The 19,301-nt window shown below is 38.2% G+C and overlaps 1 protein-coding gene across 3 annotated transcripts in view; it reads left to right on the forward strand.

Annotated features, from left to right (window-relative positions):
* Positions 1–18,992, forward strand: part of LOC132122249 (protein phosphatase 1B-like) — a 52,255-nt gene extending 33,263 nt beyond the window's left edge. Inside the window, exons 2-6 of one of the 3 annotated variants that reach the window (XM_059532286.1) lie at positions 11,610–12,455; positions 13,524–13,641; positions 14,142–14,253; positions 14,934–14,991; positions 15,659–16,515. In XM_059532286.1, the coding sequence (XP_059388269.1) occupies positions 11,625–12,455; positions 13,524–13,641; positions 14,142–14,253; positions 14,934–14,991; positions 15,659–15,946 (1,407 nt within the window). In that variant the 5' untranslated portion in view covers positions 11,610–11,624 and the 3' untranslated portion in view covers positions 15,947–16,515. Of the gene's footprint in view, positions 1–11,609; positions 12,456–13,523; positions 13,642–14,141; positions 14,254–14,933; positions 14,992–15,658; positions 16,519–18,775 lie in introns of those variants that run through there. The other 2 variants (XM_059532288.1, XM_059532287.1) reach the window with 2 other exon arrangements.
* The last annotated feature ends 309 nt before the right edge of the window (positions 18,993–19,301 follow it).

A 19,301-nucleotide genomic window follows, 5' to 3' on the forward strand; every position in this document is an offset into this window, starting at 1 on the left:
AATAATCTGGATATTAGACCCATTTCCTATAAACTGCATTTACACAACATTCAATAGCAAAATATCTGCCTGTTCTATGTATGTGGGCTGTATAAACCATTTTCCAGAATGGATTATGTTAAAAAAAAAGCCTTAGATTACAGTCTCAATGACTAAACAATTGCACATCAAAAGTATATATTTTTTAATGATCAAAAAACAGTCTGGTTTTAAACATTTAACACTTTTACTTTCTTCCAGTTGAAGCTGGTTTTAACAGTCTGTGTGTGTACTGTAAATAAAATATAATACTAAAGTTAAAGTATTTGCAGAAGTAGTCCCACACTTTGCTGCTACAGCATTCACCTTTTTCAGCCATCTGTAGGCAGAAAGAGAGACAGAGAAAGAATAAGCATGTGTATTAATAATATCACCATGTATTATTACTCATGTCATCATTAGAATTATAATAATAATAAACTGGGATCTCCTACATAGGCAAAAATGAGAAATATATATATTTTTTTTATTTGTCAAGCAATAGGTATTACCTACTTATATTTAAAAATATTATTTCAACATTTTCCTGTTATGTCTGTAAAGCTGCTTTGAAACAATATGTAAAAAAAAAAAAGCGCTTGTTCAGCTCACATTTATTTACATGTCCCCTCTGGTTTAATCATTTCTGACGCACCTACTGTAGTTACTGTAACTAGACTATATTTGCTCTCACAGAACATCGTCTTGCCTACTATTACCGGAAGATTACGGAATCAATTCAAAGTTGAATGGTTAACGTTAGTGTCATGAACACACCGCTGTCAATTTTGAGAAGAACCACCTTCAAACAAGTTAATAGCAAGCATTTAAGGGGCCTGCTAAACAGGAAGCTATTAGCGTTAGAGTAACGTAACCAGCCTGAATTCACCAAATTGTTCTCTGGACCTGAGGGTAGTCAAAACAGTAAGTTACATCTCCTTCATCTCCTTGGCTGATCGCTTTCTTCTGTAGTGGACTTCTGGCGCTGTTGTTAACTCTGGAGCTGCAGAGCTCCCTCTGGTGGGCACACTATGCAACACTCACAACATGAGTGAAGCATGAGACTCTGTTTCTCATGTTTCATCGGCCGTTATAAATGCCGATTTAAATGCAATTAGCTTATATCAGCCGATAATATTGGCCGGACGATATATCGGTCGGGCTCTGCATTTAAGTGCCATTCAGTTGGGGTTTTAAACAAAGCATTTTCTGAGATGCACATTAAACATTAAACACAAAACATTAATTTAATTTATCTTTTAATTATTGAAAATTAACTTAACTTTTTGGTAAACAAAGGGGATTTACTATTAAAAATAAAACCTGGAAGAAATGTGTGATTAAACCTTAAAAAAATTTATAATTTTTGATTTATTTATTTTTTTTAGTGGTAGGCTATGTACATTCTGCTGAACAATGGTCTTTAACCGGACTTTTATTTTGACTGGTTGACGTACCTTTACAGTTCTGTGTATGTGATGTGACGCTAGTTTTACTTAAATCAAACGGTCAAATGCTCATGAAGTGACTGTCAGAGCAGTTCTGGAGATGTTGTTCATGTGTTCACGTCCTTATTTAGTGAGACAGCAGCCGCTGAAATCACCGTGAGCGTCACGCGCGCTTCCGTGTGTTTAATGAATGAAGAAGCGCTTCTGCTCCATTCATTAACAGAGACACGCAGAACATGCAGGATTCATATTTAAATAGACTGTTCCGGCTTAATATTCACAGATATTAGTCCATATAGTGATTTGATGTAAGTTCAATTACCTATTTTTGATTAATTCATTCAAAATTTGGCAAATTCTGTGCCATTCCGCGTTGAACTGTAAATTCCGTTTTTATGACTGGATTCCGCGATTCCCTCCGCATTTTCTGCATCGCGCAAATCATAGGGCCCTAGTTGTGGTATGCCAGCTCTATCTTGCAATGGAAACATGCCACGACGTTCTCTTTACATTTGCCCGCGCCCTCAAATCAAAACACTGCTGACTTCTTGCAGTATGCGATTTCGGACTCAGCGCTTGTGTCTCCTTCCGCTTTGTGGGTGACGTCAACGTGTTGTGTCACAATTAAAAAATCATTGCGAAAGAACCTGACGTGAGATTTAAAATAAATTAAAAGAGGCTTCGAGGCAGAGGAATTTGCCTCAATCATTTTTTGTAATCGAGTTACTCGAGGAATCGTTTCAGCCCTAGTGTTATTATTAGCTATGCCATTTTGACTGTATGGGGCAGCTCAAATGTCTGATTTCACTAGAACTACCGGTTTTCTCCCAATAAGTTAATATACAGCCTATTATGATAAAGCTGTAAATAAGAATCTGAAAAATAAAGAAGCTTCAAATAAATATTTTTAAAGTGTGTGAATAAATCGAACCACCACTGTAGATTTATGTTTAATTTTCCATAATCCGTGACCAACAGGAGCATCTTGGCGGCAGTGAATTTAAAACTTTAACAAGACTCACACAGCTGACACAGACAGAGACAGGTTTTTTTTTTCCGATCAGGTAGGTTTCATTTCAGCCGGTTTGTATATATAGTGAATGTATTATTTACCTGGTATAAAATGAATTTGGTTGAGTCAAGTACTTCATTGTAGTTCTACGGTTATTATCCCTTCAGCACGCAGCACATGCAGGACAAACAAAAATGCAGAATATTAAGAACTATGAACTATGTCATACGCATACCATACACATTCACATTTTATACACATTCACATATATATACATAATAAAACGCTGTGAATTTTTAGAGTTTAGCTGCCGTGTTTCTTCACGTTGTTGTGTGAAGAGTGCGTCCACAAAATGAGTTCATTTAGAGCCGCGCAGGCATGTTTGTGTGCATTCGGGCCCTTTTTGCAGCATATAAGTCCTAATATTAACATTATGTTGTATAAATAACGAAGCGTATTCTATATTAATGTATGAGTTTAATCCCATTGATTAAAAACTTGCTATCAAATGAGTCATTCTACTGGTCATCTCAAAACAGAAATGCAGAACATTAGGCTATAGGCTACCGTTATAATGAGAGCACTGTTGTAAAGAATAAAAAGTGAATTCTTAGGGTTTCTCTGACGTTTAATGTTAAATATCTTCTAATCAAAACATAAAACATGATTTACCCTGTTTGTATCTGCAAGGTATACATTTCCCCTGCTTGTTAACATCAGTAATAATGGCTGTCGAATGTCTGACTTGACTATATATATATATATATATATATATATATATATGCATACATACATACATACATATATACATATATACATACATATATACATACATACATACATACATACATACATACATACATACATGCATACATACACATATATATATATATAAATAATATGTGTGTGTGTATATATTTATGTGTGTATTAAGGCTGGGCGATATATCTAACGATATGATCAAGTGCAACTAGTCAGTAAATCCGGTTCTGTGATTACCGCTAAATCGCCATCACCTGCTTTTAAATGGAGCGGCATTTAATAGACAGAGCCGTAGATCACTGACAAGCTACGCAATATCGCGTTCATTATCAAAGGCGATTCATCTGCGATAATGAACGCGATATTGCTTGTCAGTGATCGACGGCTCTGTCTATTAAATGCCGCTCCATTTTTTAGAACTCAAAGCTTTCTTGTTAAGGTGGGCATACATGGTGTAATTTGTGTTGTCGTATGAGCTTGCAGGCGAGAAAAAATTTTCTCAGGAGAAAATCACAGATGTTCGCAGCTCTTAACATGTGAGAAGGATTATGGGCAAATAAAGAGCGTTACAAGCACCTCCCGATAATTTTAAAACATAAAAAAAGAGACAGTTTAAATTAAAGTATGTGCAGTTGAACGAGATGACTTCCCGATCCATCTGAAGTTTACCAATCAGATGGCAAAAACCACATATGTATATAAATAGTCTATATAGTAATTTTAGTTTAATTATACAGCTCTATTTTTTATTTATTATTCCAAATTGTGCTAAATTTGCCATTTAGCTTCAGAAATAGCCTACTCACCTCGACTTGTTTATGAAGAAGAAAGTCCATGCTTTTCTCTGCTTTTCAGCCATTTTCTTTGCCATGTCCTTCATCTTTGTGTATATGTATGTTTTTAGTTTTTATTTTTTTTATTTTTTTTTGCAAATATGATTTATTCTTAAGCAATATTCTCATCAGTTTTCTCTCAGCTGACATAAATCTGCATGTTTTTTATATATATATATATATATATATATATGTAATCAATCCAAGGGCATTTTCCCACTAATCTCATTTAATACTTTCATATCACATTTTTACATTTGATCTATACATTCAATTATAATAATGTGATTATCAAATTAAATAATTTACACTGAAAAATACAATTGCATTAAATATTATTTTAAATATGTTTGTATATACAGACATGATGGTGGAAATTATACTTATCAACTAAATTAAAACGGAACAGAAAATAGCCTTTTTATTTCTAAATTTTTCTTTCATGTAAAAATCTTGATAACATTACAAAAGGCAGTTCATGACCCCTTTATTGTGGTGGTGTAGATTGAACTCCAATGTAAAACGAACATGTGCAATTGTTTTTAAAAAAAAATTTTCAGCTTTATTCAGCCTCCGGGTTTCTATAATCTGGAGATGTGTGCGTCATTGATTTTGTGTAAAGTTTTAAAGTCAGAACTTGCTCAAGCCACATTTTAACGATCCTAAAAAAAATGAAGGCATTTTTGCTACACCAGTAAAAAGGTTTGTATTTAATGTGTTCCAATGAAGGGTCACCCTCAATGAATATACACCCCCTTTCAAAGTGGCCTATATTGGGAAACGGATATAAAGAAATCCTAAATAGAAAGTGGGATTAATGCATGATTAGTCTCTATACATAACTTTTTACAGTGAATTACATTTCAATTGAAAATAAATTCTTTCTTTAAGATGTACCAGATATACATGTTTAATCTTGCCTTTTTATGGCGAGGGGATAAAGATAAACTCTGCTGTCCAGTTTTAGTCCTCCCTTCAGGTCCACATCAAGCCACCTTTCGAAACCCCCCTCATTTCCTGCTGTTGTGCCTGTTTATTAGCGTTTGATCTGATACATTCGTGCATTTACTGCACCTGGTCTTGTGCATTTGTTTTGAAGCTCAAGCATTAACAAAGCTTCCTCTCGAGCGTATCTGCCATGCTAATGGCAGGGTTTGATCAAAGCGAGCGCTACATGATGGATCAGCCCACTTACTCCTGACAGAGATCATCCCAGCCGCAATGCCTCTGAAAGAAGAGGATCTGACAGGGACGTCTGAACGTGAATGTTGGGAAGGACCCCTGCATGAATGACAGGATGCAGCATTTTGCCCCTGCCAACATTCAGAAGCAAGTAACCCAATCTGAGCTTGAAGGGATATATAAATAGAGCTGTGCTCAGAGGGTGAGGACTGGCCAAGCTGACAGCCTTGCCAGCCGAGCCATGACACTGCACAAGGCTGTGCCCTCATCCCACCACACACACTAACACACTCTCCAACTCCCGACCGCCTTTTTTGGTCACATGCCTTCAATGCTTGTCGTGTGTGGAGTAGTGAGCAAAAATCTGGCTGTGAGCACCACTCTTAACTAACTCTAGTTTAGTCCCTGATGGGCCACATGCTCTGGTTTGGACGAGTCCATGATCCTCTGAATGCTGGAACTTTCACTGGATCTCGGCCCTGCTGTCCGCTGCCAGCTCTCTTTCTCGCAATGCATAAACAGACCTGTAAAGAGGGACGCCTTAAGATAATGGGATAAACTGTAATTTGACCTATCCCATGATCCTGCTTGTAATATCGGTTGGCAAACATTGATTTACTGTTGGTTAGTAGCCTACTGGCTTTTTTTGGGCTTTGCTAGGTCAAGGTCCCTGGCAGTGATCGCATAGCTTACGAAGCGGCTCCCATTCCATTTGTCTAATGGCTTATTTGGGCTTGTAATACATTTCAGTGGCTATTCCTGGAGTCATGTAATGGTCTTACGGTTGAGGTTTGTCCAAAGCAGCTTAAAGCTGCCTCCCACATTTCTAATCCTGCATTCTGATGGGGAATCAGACTCATGAAAAATAAATTTTGTCTTCTGTAATCAATAATAAATTTTTTCTCTGGCCTTGTAAGTTCTGCTAAGCTCCTTTTAAAGAGCATTTTGCGTGCATTCGGTGGTTCTGAGCTACACTCTTGTGTTTGATGTCTGTGTGTGTGCTTGTCCTGAGGATGAGGTAAAGATAGCCAAAACCAGTTTGTGTTTTTCTTTTCAAGCGTGGTTCATGGAAGAAATGATACTCGAGATGAAAGTTGATACAGGAGCTTGAGTTACAGCCCGGACACACCCCATCGGTCTGCATAGCCTATTTGTCCAGAAGCCTTTTTTTTTGACATCCTTACACTTTCTTTAAGGTATTGATTGAGACCGAGTGATAGGAAATATTTTGTTTTTATTTCTGCTGTATTTCTGAGCCACCCCTTCACTGAAATCCTAATCATGTTTACAACTCATGACCAAAGGTTGACCAATATTATTACAGCATATGTTACAAATCATGCTGTTCTTTTAACCTTTCTGTTCGTCTAGGAAACCGGTTGTATCTCTTTGTTCACAAAAATATTAAGAAGCACAACTGTTTACATTGACACATTGTTCTTGAGCACCAAATTAGCATATTACAATGATTTTTGAAGGATCATGTAACACTTAGGGCGCTTTTCCATTGTGTGGTATGGGTCAGCATTGCTCCGCTCGGTTTGAATTTCCACTGCAGTTTAGTGCCGCTTTAGAATGGGCAGGATTATTCACATGCCGTTATTGTTGCCTCGCCTTTAGTGCCGTGACGTGAAAAACGTTTTCATTCTGCGTCCCCCCATCAAGGTCTCACTGGATCCGCTCCTCTGCTATCAACGAGAGGAATGTCTGTAGTTCCTCAACAGACCATGAAACTTCCATTTTTGGTTGTTAGAAAAGGTGCGCTCATTCAAAACCATTGCGTTTGATCCTTCGCTGGCTGTGCTGATTTGAATCTAGTGGTTCAATTGTGTTTGTCGCAAGTTCAGTGAGGCAGGTAGTGACCATTCTATCCGGCCAATCAGTGATCAGTGGAGTTTACACGTCACGTTTTGGGAAAGGTACGGTTCACTTGGAACATCAACCGAGGTGGTACTAAAAAAAGTACCAGGTGACCCCCCAAAAGTGAACCGTACCGAACCATACCATGCATTGGAAAAGCGCCATTAAAAGGGGATAGTTCACCCAAAAAATGAAAATTGTGTCATTACTCACCTTCATGTCATTCTAAACCTGTAAGATAGGGCTGGGATAAACGATTATTTTTTAAACGATTAATCTAGCGATTATTTTTTCGATGCATCGATTAATCTAATGATTAATTTTTCAGACCGATTTGATTTCGATTATCTCCCCATTAATTGACTACTAACAATTTATACATGTTGATTTACATATCTGAATGAAAAAAACATCAATTCCTTAACATTGCAATATATGTTTATTGCTCTTAAAATTACAAAATAAAAGACTGACTAAGAATGCATTACTTTGCACTTGTATAGAGATAGCATTCAATAAAACCTTGAAACCTTGAAAACACATAGCTTACTGAAACAAGCTTACTGAACACATAGGGCCTAGCTTACTGAAAAAAGAAGTTCTTTCAGATGAAAATAACTACAACTTGATGTCTAGTATTCAATAAAAAAGGTCACCCAAAATACTTGTTTAGAGCAATTGAAAGAATACAGTATGTAAATGTAAACTTGAATGCTTTAAGCTAATACAGAGAGTGCTTTTACAAAAAAAAAAAAAAAAATCTCCGAATGCTCCACGTGAAACTTTGGCGTTCCGCCCTTTTTCTATCGTGTCTAATGATTTTGGTTAATATGCACAAGGGAGGGAGAGAGCAAGAAGCGCTCGTGTTGTTTGAAGACTGTGCGTGCGCGAGCGCGCGTGAAACTTTGGTGTTTCGCCCTTTTTCTATCGTGTTTAATGATTTTGATTAATATGCACAAGGGAGGGAGAGAGCAAGAAGCGCTCGTGTTGTTTGAAGACTGTGAGTGCGCGCGCAGCCGGGGCGCTCTCTCGTACGCGCCTTGTCACTGTCACTCACCAATCAAATAACGCTTTGACAGCCGCCAAAAAAAAAGATCAATGCAGAAAAACCCCTGGATTGGTTATATAACGTTGGACAGAATGTTGATCCGGCCATCGCGTATATTCAGCGGACATAAGGTAAAAGTTTTGCAAACGTTTTTTAGAGAAATAAAAACAGGTCGACGAATCGATGTGCATATTTTGCGTCGACGTATTTTTTGCGTCGATGTCATCGATGACCTCGACGCGTTGTCCCAGCCCTACTGTAAGACCTTAGTTCATCTTCGTAACACAACGTTTGGATTATTTCAATGATCTCCTTGCTACATTTCTGAGCCTTGATCTTGTAAGGATCCTTGTTGTCTATGGGAGGGTCAGAGAGTTCTCAGCATGCATCATAAATATCTTAATTTGTGTCCCAAATATTAACGAATGAGGATGAGTAATTGACAGAATTTAAATTTTTAAATGAACTATGACTTTAAGACTGGAGGAATGGCTTCTGAAAATTCAGCTTTGCTTTCTAAGTAATAAATTAAGTAAAATGTTTAAAAATATATATTTTCTTTTAATTCGTTTTTGTGGTGAACATAAGAGACTTTAAAAAAGAATGGGAGTGTTTGTGTATATTGCTAACGAAGTAGTAATAAGACCTTATTTATTAACCACATGATGTAATATTTGTCATATCACTTAGCTTTGTGTATACACCGTTGTCTGTGGAAAACACTTTTATCGTTAAGTTTAGACAGTACTGATGAAGTAGAAACAAAGGCATGAGCATTTGTTAGAAATATCTGTAAAATTGTTTACCAGTTGATTTCAAAGTTGTCCCCAGCAGGTTCAAAGCATCCTTTACTATTCTGCCTTTGGGGATACACCTTCTGCACATCCACAAATTATGCGTTTTATGGCAAATACTACTACTTTAGTGCCTTGCATTGTGGATTATGATGTTATAGGTCAAGTCAACCACTGAAGTAAATCAGTACGTTCCACTTCTACAAAGAATTTCTCATTTAGCATCATTATGAATGTTTTCCAGTGTACCCTGTTTTTTAATCGCTGCCGCCTTCTGTAATTTATGAGTGATGTAGTTAGGGCTGAACGGTTAAACCAAGAGAACCATTCGGCCGATAGTGGAAAAGCGGCTTATGAATCGATCATGAGTGAATGTCATGATTCAGTTAATCTGGAAGAGAAGACAAAAATGCTGAAGACCTGAAGAGCTGAGATCCCACTAGTACCACTAGTGCAAGGTGTCCATTCTCTGAGCATAAAAGCCTTGAGGCATGCCGCTTCCGTATTGCACTGTTTTGTAGTTTATTAAAAGAGCCCTATGTAGGATTGTGGCCAAAACTGGTACTGCAATCACTATAAAAATACTGTAGAGCGGTGTATCCCCTCCCCCTACCCCCTGACTCGAGGTTGCCAGATAAGCTGCAGGATTCAGCAGAAACGTATGCTGCTTCCAATGGCAAGTGACGAACAGACATACACATTAATTTTTTTTTCTGTTAATTATGTTTATGCTTCATGAGAGATATTTTGATGGTGCAGTCAGGTGGTGCTTCTTCAAGTCTCTCTTACTGGGTGTTGAGGTGCTAGGGCCATAATAGCTGAAGAGAAGCATTTTTGATTTGATTTCTTTTTTTTGAACATTTAAATACAATTACAATAAAAAATCTGAGAAAAAAAAGGATAATAGTAAAACAAAACAAAAAACATATAAACAACAAAAGAAAAATTCCTTATTTTTCAATAAGCAAAAAAATCGATTTACAAGTACTAAAGTTTTTGTCATAAGAAGGCTAACAAATAACCAAAACATTTGCCACAGCAATTATAACGCGGGACAAATTCAATATCACCAATGGCTATCACAGGGTTGTTTTCAGTTCCATCAGAAAATATTGTAAATATAGAGTAAATAATATTAGAGTAAATAATAGAGTAAATAGAGTAAATAAATTACATTAGCAATGGTCATACAGGTCAACTTGCAGCATGTGTAACTTAGTCCACGATATACGTGAAGAACAAATGATGAATAATTTTTACTGAGGTAACATTAGGCTACTGTCTCAATTACGTTTCAGTGAGGCGCGTCAGGCCAAAACACAAAATGACAACATCAACATCAGTTGAGGGCTGCAAGTCCACTTTTTAAATGACAATATCCTGGCCGGACTACTGTTGTCGGTGATATAAGTATTTGAAATGAACATGATTTCTTAATGTCTAGTGACACATCAGGGCCATTTTATGATTAATTGAAATAGATTTCTTACATACAGCTCCTTTAAAAGTTTATTAATTCTAAATGTTGCGCATGTCCACATTGCACCAGAATGCGACCCTGCACCCCCTTGGGTCTGCAGCAACACATCCGCGTGCGTGAAGTCAACTGGATGAATACTTCTCGACATAATAAAAATGCAAACAGACAGACAGACACACAGATTCCCGCCTTTATTAGAGAGAAGAATATGTTCTGCTCCCTCCCTCCGAAGCTTCAAATATTCGGTGTTGATTACTATCAAAGCTTCGAAGCTTAAAAAATGGTATTCAGACCAGCCCTAGATGTAGTTTTCTAATGCTCTTATGTTCACTGTATTAAATCAGTCTTGATGAACGTAGTTGCTGAGGATTGTCTGAAATATCGAGTTGCTTTTTGATGAGCTTTTGACAGTTTGTCTGTTATTATCTTCGTATCTGCTGTTACAGTAGCCTTTAGATCATGTCATGATCTGTCAGTAATTTGGCAGATGTTTGTGGCTTCCACAGCCTTCAATTCTCATCTCATACTATTGTGTACACACTGGTTTTATGAACAAAAGAGGATTGATGACTTTGTGTAATGCAAAAGATCATTGTTGTTAGTGCTACGGCCTTTGCTGGTGGCTGAAGTGTTTCTTTGGATAATTTCCTGGAAGGCCAACCAGTGTTTGTTGATTTTAAATGGTCAGTTGCACATTTAGTTATTACAACATGCTTTTATTAAAGGGTTAGTTCACTTAAAAATATTTTTTATTTTTATATTTTTTATTTACCTTTGTGTTGTTCCAGACCAGATAGCCAAAACTTAAAAGATCTAAAAAGGGTTATAAAGATGTCATAAGAGATATGAGCTTGGATTAGACCGCTCTATTCTTATGGTTTCAATTTATGCCGCCCCTATGCCGACTTTTTTTTGGATCTTTTATGTTTTGGACACCCAGACTTCCAATGAAACCTTTCAGGGTTCATTTTAATGTGTGTTTTGAAGATTAACCAAAGCCTTATGGTTTTGGAATGACATGAGGGTGAGTATATGATGACAGAACCTTCATTTTGTGGTGAACCATAACTTTTCAAATAGCACTTTGTTATTGTTGTAATATGTACATTTTTAAGTTTATCATATTGCTTTTTCTCACATAAACCAACTTTGCATCCCTCTTTCTCTTGCAGACGGTGTCCTGAGCCATGGGGGCCTTCTTGGACAAACCGAAGACAGAGAAACATAATGCTCACGGAGCGGGCAATGGTCTACGCTTTGGCCTGAGCAGCATGCAGGGCTGGAGAGTAGAGATGGAGGATGCACACACTGCCGTTGTGGGTCTACCGCACGGCCTAGACGACTGGTCCTTCTTCGCAGTGTACGACGGTCACGCTGGTTCCCGTGTAGCCAACTATTGCTCCAAACACCTGCTGGAGCACATCATAACCAGCAGTGAGGACTTCCGTTCAGGGCCCGACTCCGTGGAGGGTGTTAAAAGCGGCATTCGTTCTGGCTTCCTAAAGATCGACGAGTACATGCGCAACTTCTCGGACCTACGTAATGGCATGGACCGTAGTGGCTCCACGGCAGTTGGCGTGCTGGTGTCTCCTGAGCACCTCTATTTCATCAACTGCGGAGACTCCCGTGCCGTACTCAGCCGTGTCGGACAGGTACGATTCTCCACACAAGACCACAAGCCGTGCAACCCACGTGAAAAAGAGCGCATTCAGAATGCAGGAGGTTCTGTGATGATCCAAAGGGTGAATGGTTCACTTGCTGTGTCACGTGCCCTGGGGGACTATGACTACAAGTGTGTGGATGGGAAGGGCCCAACTGAGCAGTTGGTATCTCCGGAACCGGAGGTGTTTGAAATCCCACGTGTTTCAGAAGAGGATGAGTTTGTGGTGCTCGCCTGCGATGGCATCTGGGATGTGATGAGCAACGAGGAATTGTGTGATTTTGTGCGCTCTCGATTAGAAGTGTTGGATGACTTGGAGAAAGTCTGCAACTCTGTGGTGGACACCTGCTTACATAAGGTAAGGAGATCACAGCAGAAGTCTCAAAAGCATAGTTCATCCAAAATAATTCCCTAATGTTGTCACTTACCCTCATTAACATTTAGTTGCCTTAAACATTTAGGAGCCAAATTACTTTAAAATCGCTTAATTGTATTCGTGCCATAAAATATGACTGTTCTTGAAGAATATTTCTGGAACAACAAAAATACATTTTGATTCAACCTACGGTGTCGGGATGGTTAAAAAAATCTTGAGTTTAGTCTATTCTCGTTCTAGCCTGTTTTTATTTTAACGAATGGAACATTGAAGCGCACCTCCCATCTAATAAATCGCAATAAGCTTTGTGCTTTTTTACTTTTGACATTAAACGGTGTCAAATTTCAAATTCTGTCCATTTTATTATAGTATTCGAACAATAAATGCAGTTTAATTTGGAGTGACAGATCCCTGTGGTGCCTCAGTTTAAGAGAAGCGTGAACTCTAGAGAGGAAAATTTTGCTAAATATATGCACCACATAAGTTGAATCATTGAGTCTTTACGTAATCGTTACAGTCCTTCTAAAAAACAATCCCCACTCCCCTTTTCTACGCTGCATTTAAGTGTTTCATTGATGGTCTCATGGCATTCAACATTACAAACCCTCCAGTACTCTCCAAAAAATGCACAAGCCTTTTCCTTGTGAGACACCAGCTCTCCAGATGCTCAGACAGAGCCTGGGACCTTGTGAGTGATGTCACAGCTCTTGTATCTGGCATGGATTTGTTCAAGCTGATGTCAGGGTTTTCTGTTATTAGTCTGTAACCATCTTCATGCTTTCATGATGTATGGCTCATATATATACATTGGAAACTAAACTTTACCCCCCTTCCACTTGCAAGATTTCTTTCTCTGTGAAGGTCTGCTTAGTGTATAACTATGAATAGATGTCCCAAATTTCCATCCCAGGTAAATATCGGCGAATTCGGAGATGGTCTAGATTTAAAGTGGTTTACAATAGAAGCGTGTGGTGCCATAAACACAGGTTAGATTTTTGTCTAGTGGACTGCCTTTTTTTAACGTACCATCTCTCTCTCTTTATTAACCAGGGAAGCCGTGACAACATGAGTGTTGTTCTAGTATGTTTCCCCAATGCACCGAAGGTATCAGAGGAGGCTGTTAAGAGAGAGGCCGAGTTGGACAAGTTCCTGGAGGCTCATGTGGAAGGTAAGAGGCAGCACTTGTTCATTTGTCAGCCAGTTTTCTGCATTGTACATCCAGTGTGGTAAAAATGGCCATTTTATAATGCAAAAAGTCCTAATACCAGACCTCAAGTGTAAGGGGTTTAAAATTGATCTGTCTGAGCACTGTTTGGATTGCAGTTCTCTTCTTCTCCCTCTGGTTCTTCTCTTTCAACATTCTGGCATGTTCTAAACTATCAAGAGGCTTGTAGGATCTTTCCTGGATGGGGACTATATTCATTCTGAAAACGATTCTAGTGTTTTTCCATTTGAAATGTAGTTGGGACAGCTGTGATGAAACCTGTTTGGCGTTCTTTCTCTGGCTGGATATTATTTTGCTCACACTGTCTCGATAAGTGGGATGGTTGATCCTGTGCCTACACCATTCTAAGGTTTCACAGCAGCAGTCACAGTGGAGGAAACGCTCCAGGCTTCCATTAGCAGTTTGTTGCCCTACATGTGTAATATAATTGTCTCTCTCTGCAGAAATTATGGAGAAGTCAGGGGAGGAAGGCATCCCAGATCTAAGCCATATCATGCACAACCTTCGTCCTGAGAGCATCCCCAACCTGCCACCGGGTGGTGGTCTCGCTAGCAAGTAGGGGTCCTAACTTAAGTTACATTTGTCCTCGTGGTCCTACATTACATTTATTCTGATCAAGCTAATTTTGTAATTGAACTACTATTGTATTAGGGCTGGTAAACCACATATCTGTTAATATTGATCATAGATTGATTAATAGTAGTTATTTAGTAGTGCCTATTTTTTTTATTCAGTTTAGTAATTCAGTCGTTAATGTAATATTTTTCTTATCGTACACTGTTACGCATGTTGTATTTTACACACATTGTAATGTTGTGATGCCTAAATTTGTAGCACTCTATTTTATTTCTCATTCATTTAGAGACCATTGTATAAAGTTTTAATTTCAACCATCTCAAATATTGCCAATAACATAAAAATTTTTACTAGTTTATTGGTATAATCCTGAATTATATTTTATTTATGTGGAAATTGTATCTCTTTTTTTAATGTTATAATTATATAAAACATAATACTAGATTATATAAATATTGTGAAAAAGGCCCTTATATAATTTAATTTAGAGCTAATAATATTGTAGTGGTTAATGTTTTTTACCATCCCCTATATAATGTGCAAAATAGTGATTTTTCAATTTCGAAAATCTGGTTTTGCTATGGACCATATACACTTCTCACTATTATCTTCAGTATGGTTTTTAGAGTTCTGTCTAATGTCTCTCTTCTGTCATCCAGACGTAGTGTAATTGAGGCCGCTTACAACAGGCTAAACCCACACAGAGAAGAAGATGGGGTGAGTTTTTCCTTGCGGTTTTTATCTCATAAGAACAGAACAAAAGGTCACTTCAGTCTTGCTTCGACTTAAGTCCATCCATTTACTCATCATCTTACAGTACTTTTAATGTATAACACCTGCAATTATTTTGACTTAATATAGGTCTAGGTGACGCATTCATGCATACATTTACTCCCTCAATCATTTGAGAGTGATACATTTAGCAAGTGATTAGCAAACGTCCTACTTAGGGAAGCATAACTGGTACTCCGAGATAGATTTATATATAGGGCAGATTAAACATCCAAACACCATTATCTTTAAAAGCAGTGCCTCTGCATTTAAGATTTAAATGCAAGGCTTTTTGTGCAGGCCTTGGCTTTGTTTGTCCGTCTGTGCTTGTGCCACTCTGTGACGGTTTGTATTTGTATGTCCGCATCTTGGTAATGCTTACTTCAGTAAGTTTATTGCTCTAAGACTTGAGAAGAGACGTGTGTTGACAAGCACCTGCATCTTTTGTACCCTTGCGCGCACACACAGACGAACACACATTCACCACATTTTATCGCTCCTCAAGCGTGCTGCTTTTTAAATGAAAAGGCAGTGTAAGGTCAAGGGCAGGTGGCCCGCTCTTAGTGGGATCTCTTAACCTGCTCTGTCCACTGACACTGGCGTCTTGCACCAGGACAGCCAGGGAGGAGCAGTCGGCGGTGAGGAGGAAGAAGAGGGTAGCCCCACTGCTGCCCACCTGCTGGAGGCACTACGACAGTTCCGGCTCAGTCACCGAGGCGAATACCGCCAAGTGCTGGAGCAGGCGCTATCCACTTACGCCACGACACGAACTGACCCCAAGGAGGAACCTCCCTCGCCCCCTCCGTCCCCGGCCACTGAACCCCTCAGCTCTGAGGAGGGACAGGACGAAGCAGCTACGTCACAGTCTTTGGACGAGCTCTCCGGCGCCCCCACTGCATGACCCTGTTTAGTACCCACTAAACCCAGCCCTGCTATCAAATCCTTTTCCCCAGACCAGCTCTCTTGCCTAGACTGCTAGTTTGCTTTTGGCAGTCTTCCTCCTTAGAGCACTTCCAGTGCAGGTTTTTGGTTGTCTTTATGGATTTGTAATGGCACTCTGGGTGGATATTTTGTATTTGTGAGCCCTGTAAACAGTAGAAGTCGCATACAAAGGAAGTTTTGCACAGAATTCTTATCACTAAAAACCTGCTCTGAAACTGCAAGTGAGGTTAACCTTGGCATATCCCAGCTCAGTCTGCAGTAAGCACTTTCTCATATCTCTGCACTTAGCCTTAGGTTTTTAAAATGAGACATGGAGGTGTAATCTAATGAAGTGTTGAAGAGAGAGTTCACCTAGACATAACAATTGTCATCTACTTGCCCTGAGGTTATTCCAGACATAATGGCTTTATTCTATAGAACACAAAGATATTTTGGAAGATTTATGCATCTTTTGTTGTGTTTTTGTCGTCTTTTTTGTTTGTGTTTTTAGGGTTTGTTTAATTTAGTTTTATGGTGTTGTTTGTTTTGTCTTTTTGTTGTGTTTTTAGTTTTTGTTTGGTTTAGTTTATTTTTTTTGTTTTTTGCATGTTTTTGTCTTATTTTTTTATTATTATTTATTTAGCTTTTAGGTTGTTTTTTTTGTACAAAGTTGTTGTACAATCAAAGACTTTATTACATAAGTGAAAAACATTGTTCAAAATATCTTTTTTGTGTTCTGCAACTAAGTTATAGAGGTTTGGAATGACATGAAGGTAAATAATGAATTTTTGGAGAACTGTCCCTTTAAGTAGATTTGAACACTGTTACCCCTGAATGATTTTTTTCATCACCATTTCACACCTAAAGAGTTTACCCATGGAATTAGTGAAACATTTGAAATAGCAATGGTTTATGTGGACAATCTGGGCCGTGCCAAGAATACACACAACTGTGCCATGCGATGCATGTGTACTCCATATCCTGGGTTGTCTCGTGGCTGAACATAGTTATACTGTAGTAAACATCAGGTACAGCTTCTATTATGCTCTTTATGTAGTGTGCTTGTGAGTGTTTGTGTGTATGTGAATCAGCTGTTTGAAATGTGAGATGATTAACTGATCAAAAGCCATTCTTTCACCATTTAAAAGGGAACTCTTATGTTGTGTATCTGTGTATTTTCCTCTCTCTCCATATCTCTTTCATATCGGTTTATAATTTGAGCTGACCTCTCGAATATGATTGTCCTGTGTCTGCTCTTTGAGTGTTCACAGTTAATTCTACTGTCCAGGTGTGTCCTGGAGGAAGAAGCACAAAATGGAAATGCACTGGCTTTATAAGCATGGACCGTATGAGATTACAAAAGCTTACACAATCATTTGTTCTTGCAAAATTCTCCTTTCGCCTGTTGTGCTGATGCAATCAATACAGACTGCTTTACCTTTAGATGGACTTAATGCAATATTCTACACATTAAGCAATGCTGCTAAATGACCATTCATGAATGTCTGTACACTGCAGTATTTGCACAGGGCTTCTTATCTTATTCTTATGACCCGAGTTTTTGGAAAGCAAGCTGAATTCTGTCCATGTGAATTGTCATATCGCAAAATAGCTGATGTTCCAAACTGCTTTAGTTTCGTTTTCTTTGGATGATTTATCAAGCCATTTAAACCTGATTACTTTGTTGATTTGGAAGTTAATGCATAACACAAACTGTATAATCCTCTTAAGAGTAAGCGTAAGTGCATGCATAATGCTGCCATTGTTATATTAATCTAATGTTACTAATATACTGGCTCAGCAGAATCGGAGCTTAAGTGTCCATAGAGCAGCATTTGCTGCCTTGGGTTTTGATTTTATTTTTTTTTTAATATTTTTTTTTCTGGGCAAAGGTTTGTATTAATTTTGTTTCACGCTGAAGTTCAAAATAAATCAAATTCAACTATTGATATCTGTCTTTCCTCCCATTCATTATTAAATTTGAGATGACACACACCATACAGAATACCGATCGTCTCGAGTGCCTTTTATAGATCTTGTAAGAACTTGTTCACTCTTAACTATCCTTCATAATCAGATATGGCTTATGTTCTTACTCGTGAGCCTTGTTAGTGGAAGCTTGAGGTAAGTGTGCTTTAATCGTTTAAAAGCAGGGAAAAAGTGAGTTTTCCTATCAGATGGAAATGCAATTTAAATCAGTAAAAAGAATGTTGCATAGGCCTTGTAGGGTTTTTTTGTTCCCACCCTTTTTTGTAGTATCTTTTCATGATTACATATATTATGTTTATTGCCAGTGGGTTTTTTTGGGGGGGTACACACAGATTAACGTAACCTCTCCTATTTTGGTTGTATGCTGTTTTTAATGTTATTGGGTAGTTTTTGGCCCACTGTCTACATTTGAGTCACCTGTTGGTTTGGTTTAAAAGTTTGGGGTCTGTATTTGATGATTTTGGAAAAACATTGTTGAGAATGAGAAGTCTCTTTATGTTCACCAAGACTGCATTTATTTGATCAAAAATACAGTAGTATTCTTAAATATTGCATCCTTAATAAATGTATTATATTTTTCTAAATAAATAATAATAATAATCCTACTGACCCCAAACTTAATTTTTTAAAACCAAGTCAATGCTTTATTTTCTGTTACATGGAATTAGAAAATTAGGAAATCTTCCTTTCTCTCCTTTTCTTGTCTTTCACACCCTCACACGTTTCATGGTTTCTAGTTTTCTCTAGTGAGTGTTTTACCCTTTTTAAATGTTCTCTGTTTGCTCATTTTTATCCCTTTCTTGTTTTCTCCCTGTCGCAGAGCGGAGGTGACCTGGACGACCCCTGGTAGCCCGAGCAGCCAACTGCTTCTGAACCACATGAGAATGTCCTCAGTTCACACAAGAAAACCCTTGCTCACACACTTTTTGGTTTCAATTTGTAGAGCGTCATAGGAAATGTTAAACGACGAGTCTGGGAATATATACGCTTGTTTTTTAAAGATAAAACTACAGATTTTTTTTTTTCTTTTTTTTTTTTTTTTTAAAGAACTGCATTGTATGGTAGAGAGATTTATTTTTAGTCCACAACCCCCTTCCTCCTGAGATCTGTGTCCATTACACAGAAGTTGTTGGATGCTAATTTGGAGGCATGAACTCTGAACTCAGCTGGAGGAGGGCGGGGCCTGTGACAGGGACCCTCGTTCAGACGCTGCTCTTTTTGAACCCCTTCACACCACGCATGTGCAGCTTTTGGAGGCTTTTGGATCTCAGTTCTTGTTCACAGTTTCTGCCGCCCTGTTCTTTAACCCTGCGATTCTTAACGGACTCTATCCCACCATCTGGACA

Source organism: Carassius carassius, chromosome 40, assembly GCF_963082965.1.
Source record: "Carassius carassius chromosome 40, fCarCar2.1, whole genome shotgun sequence".
Classification (NCBI taxonomy): domain Eukaryota; kingdom Metazoa; phylum Chordata; class Actinopteri; order Cypriniformes; family Cyprinidae; genus Carassius; species Carassius carassius.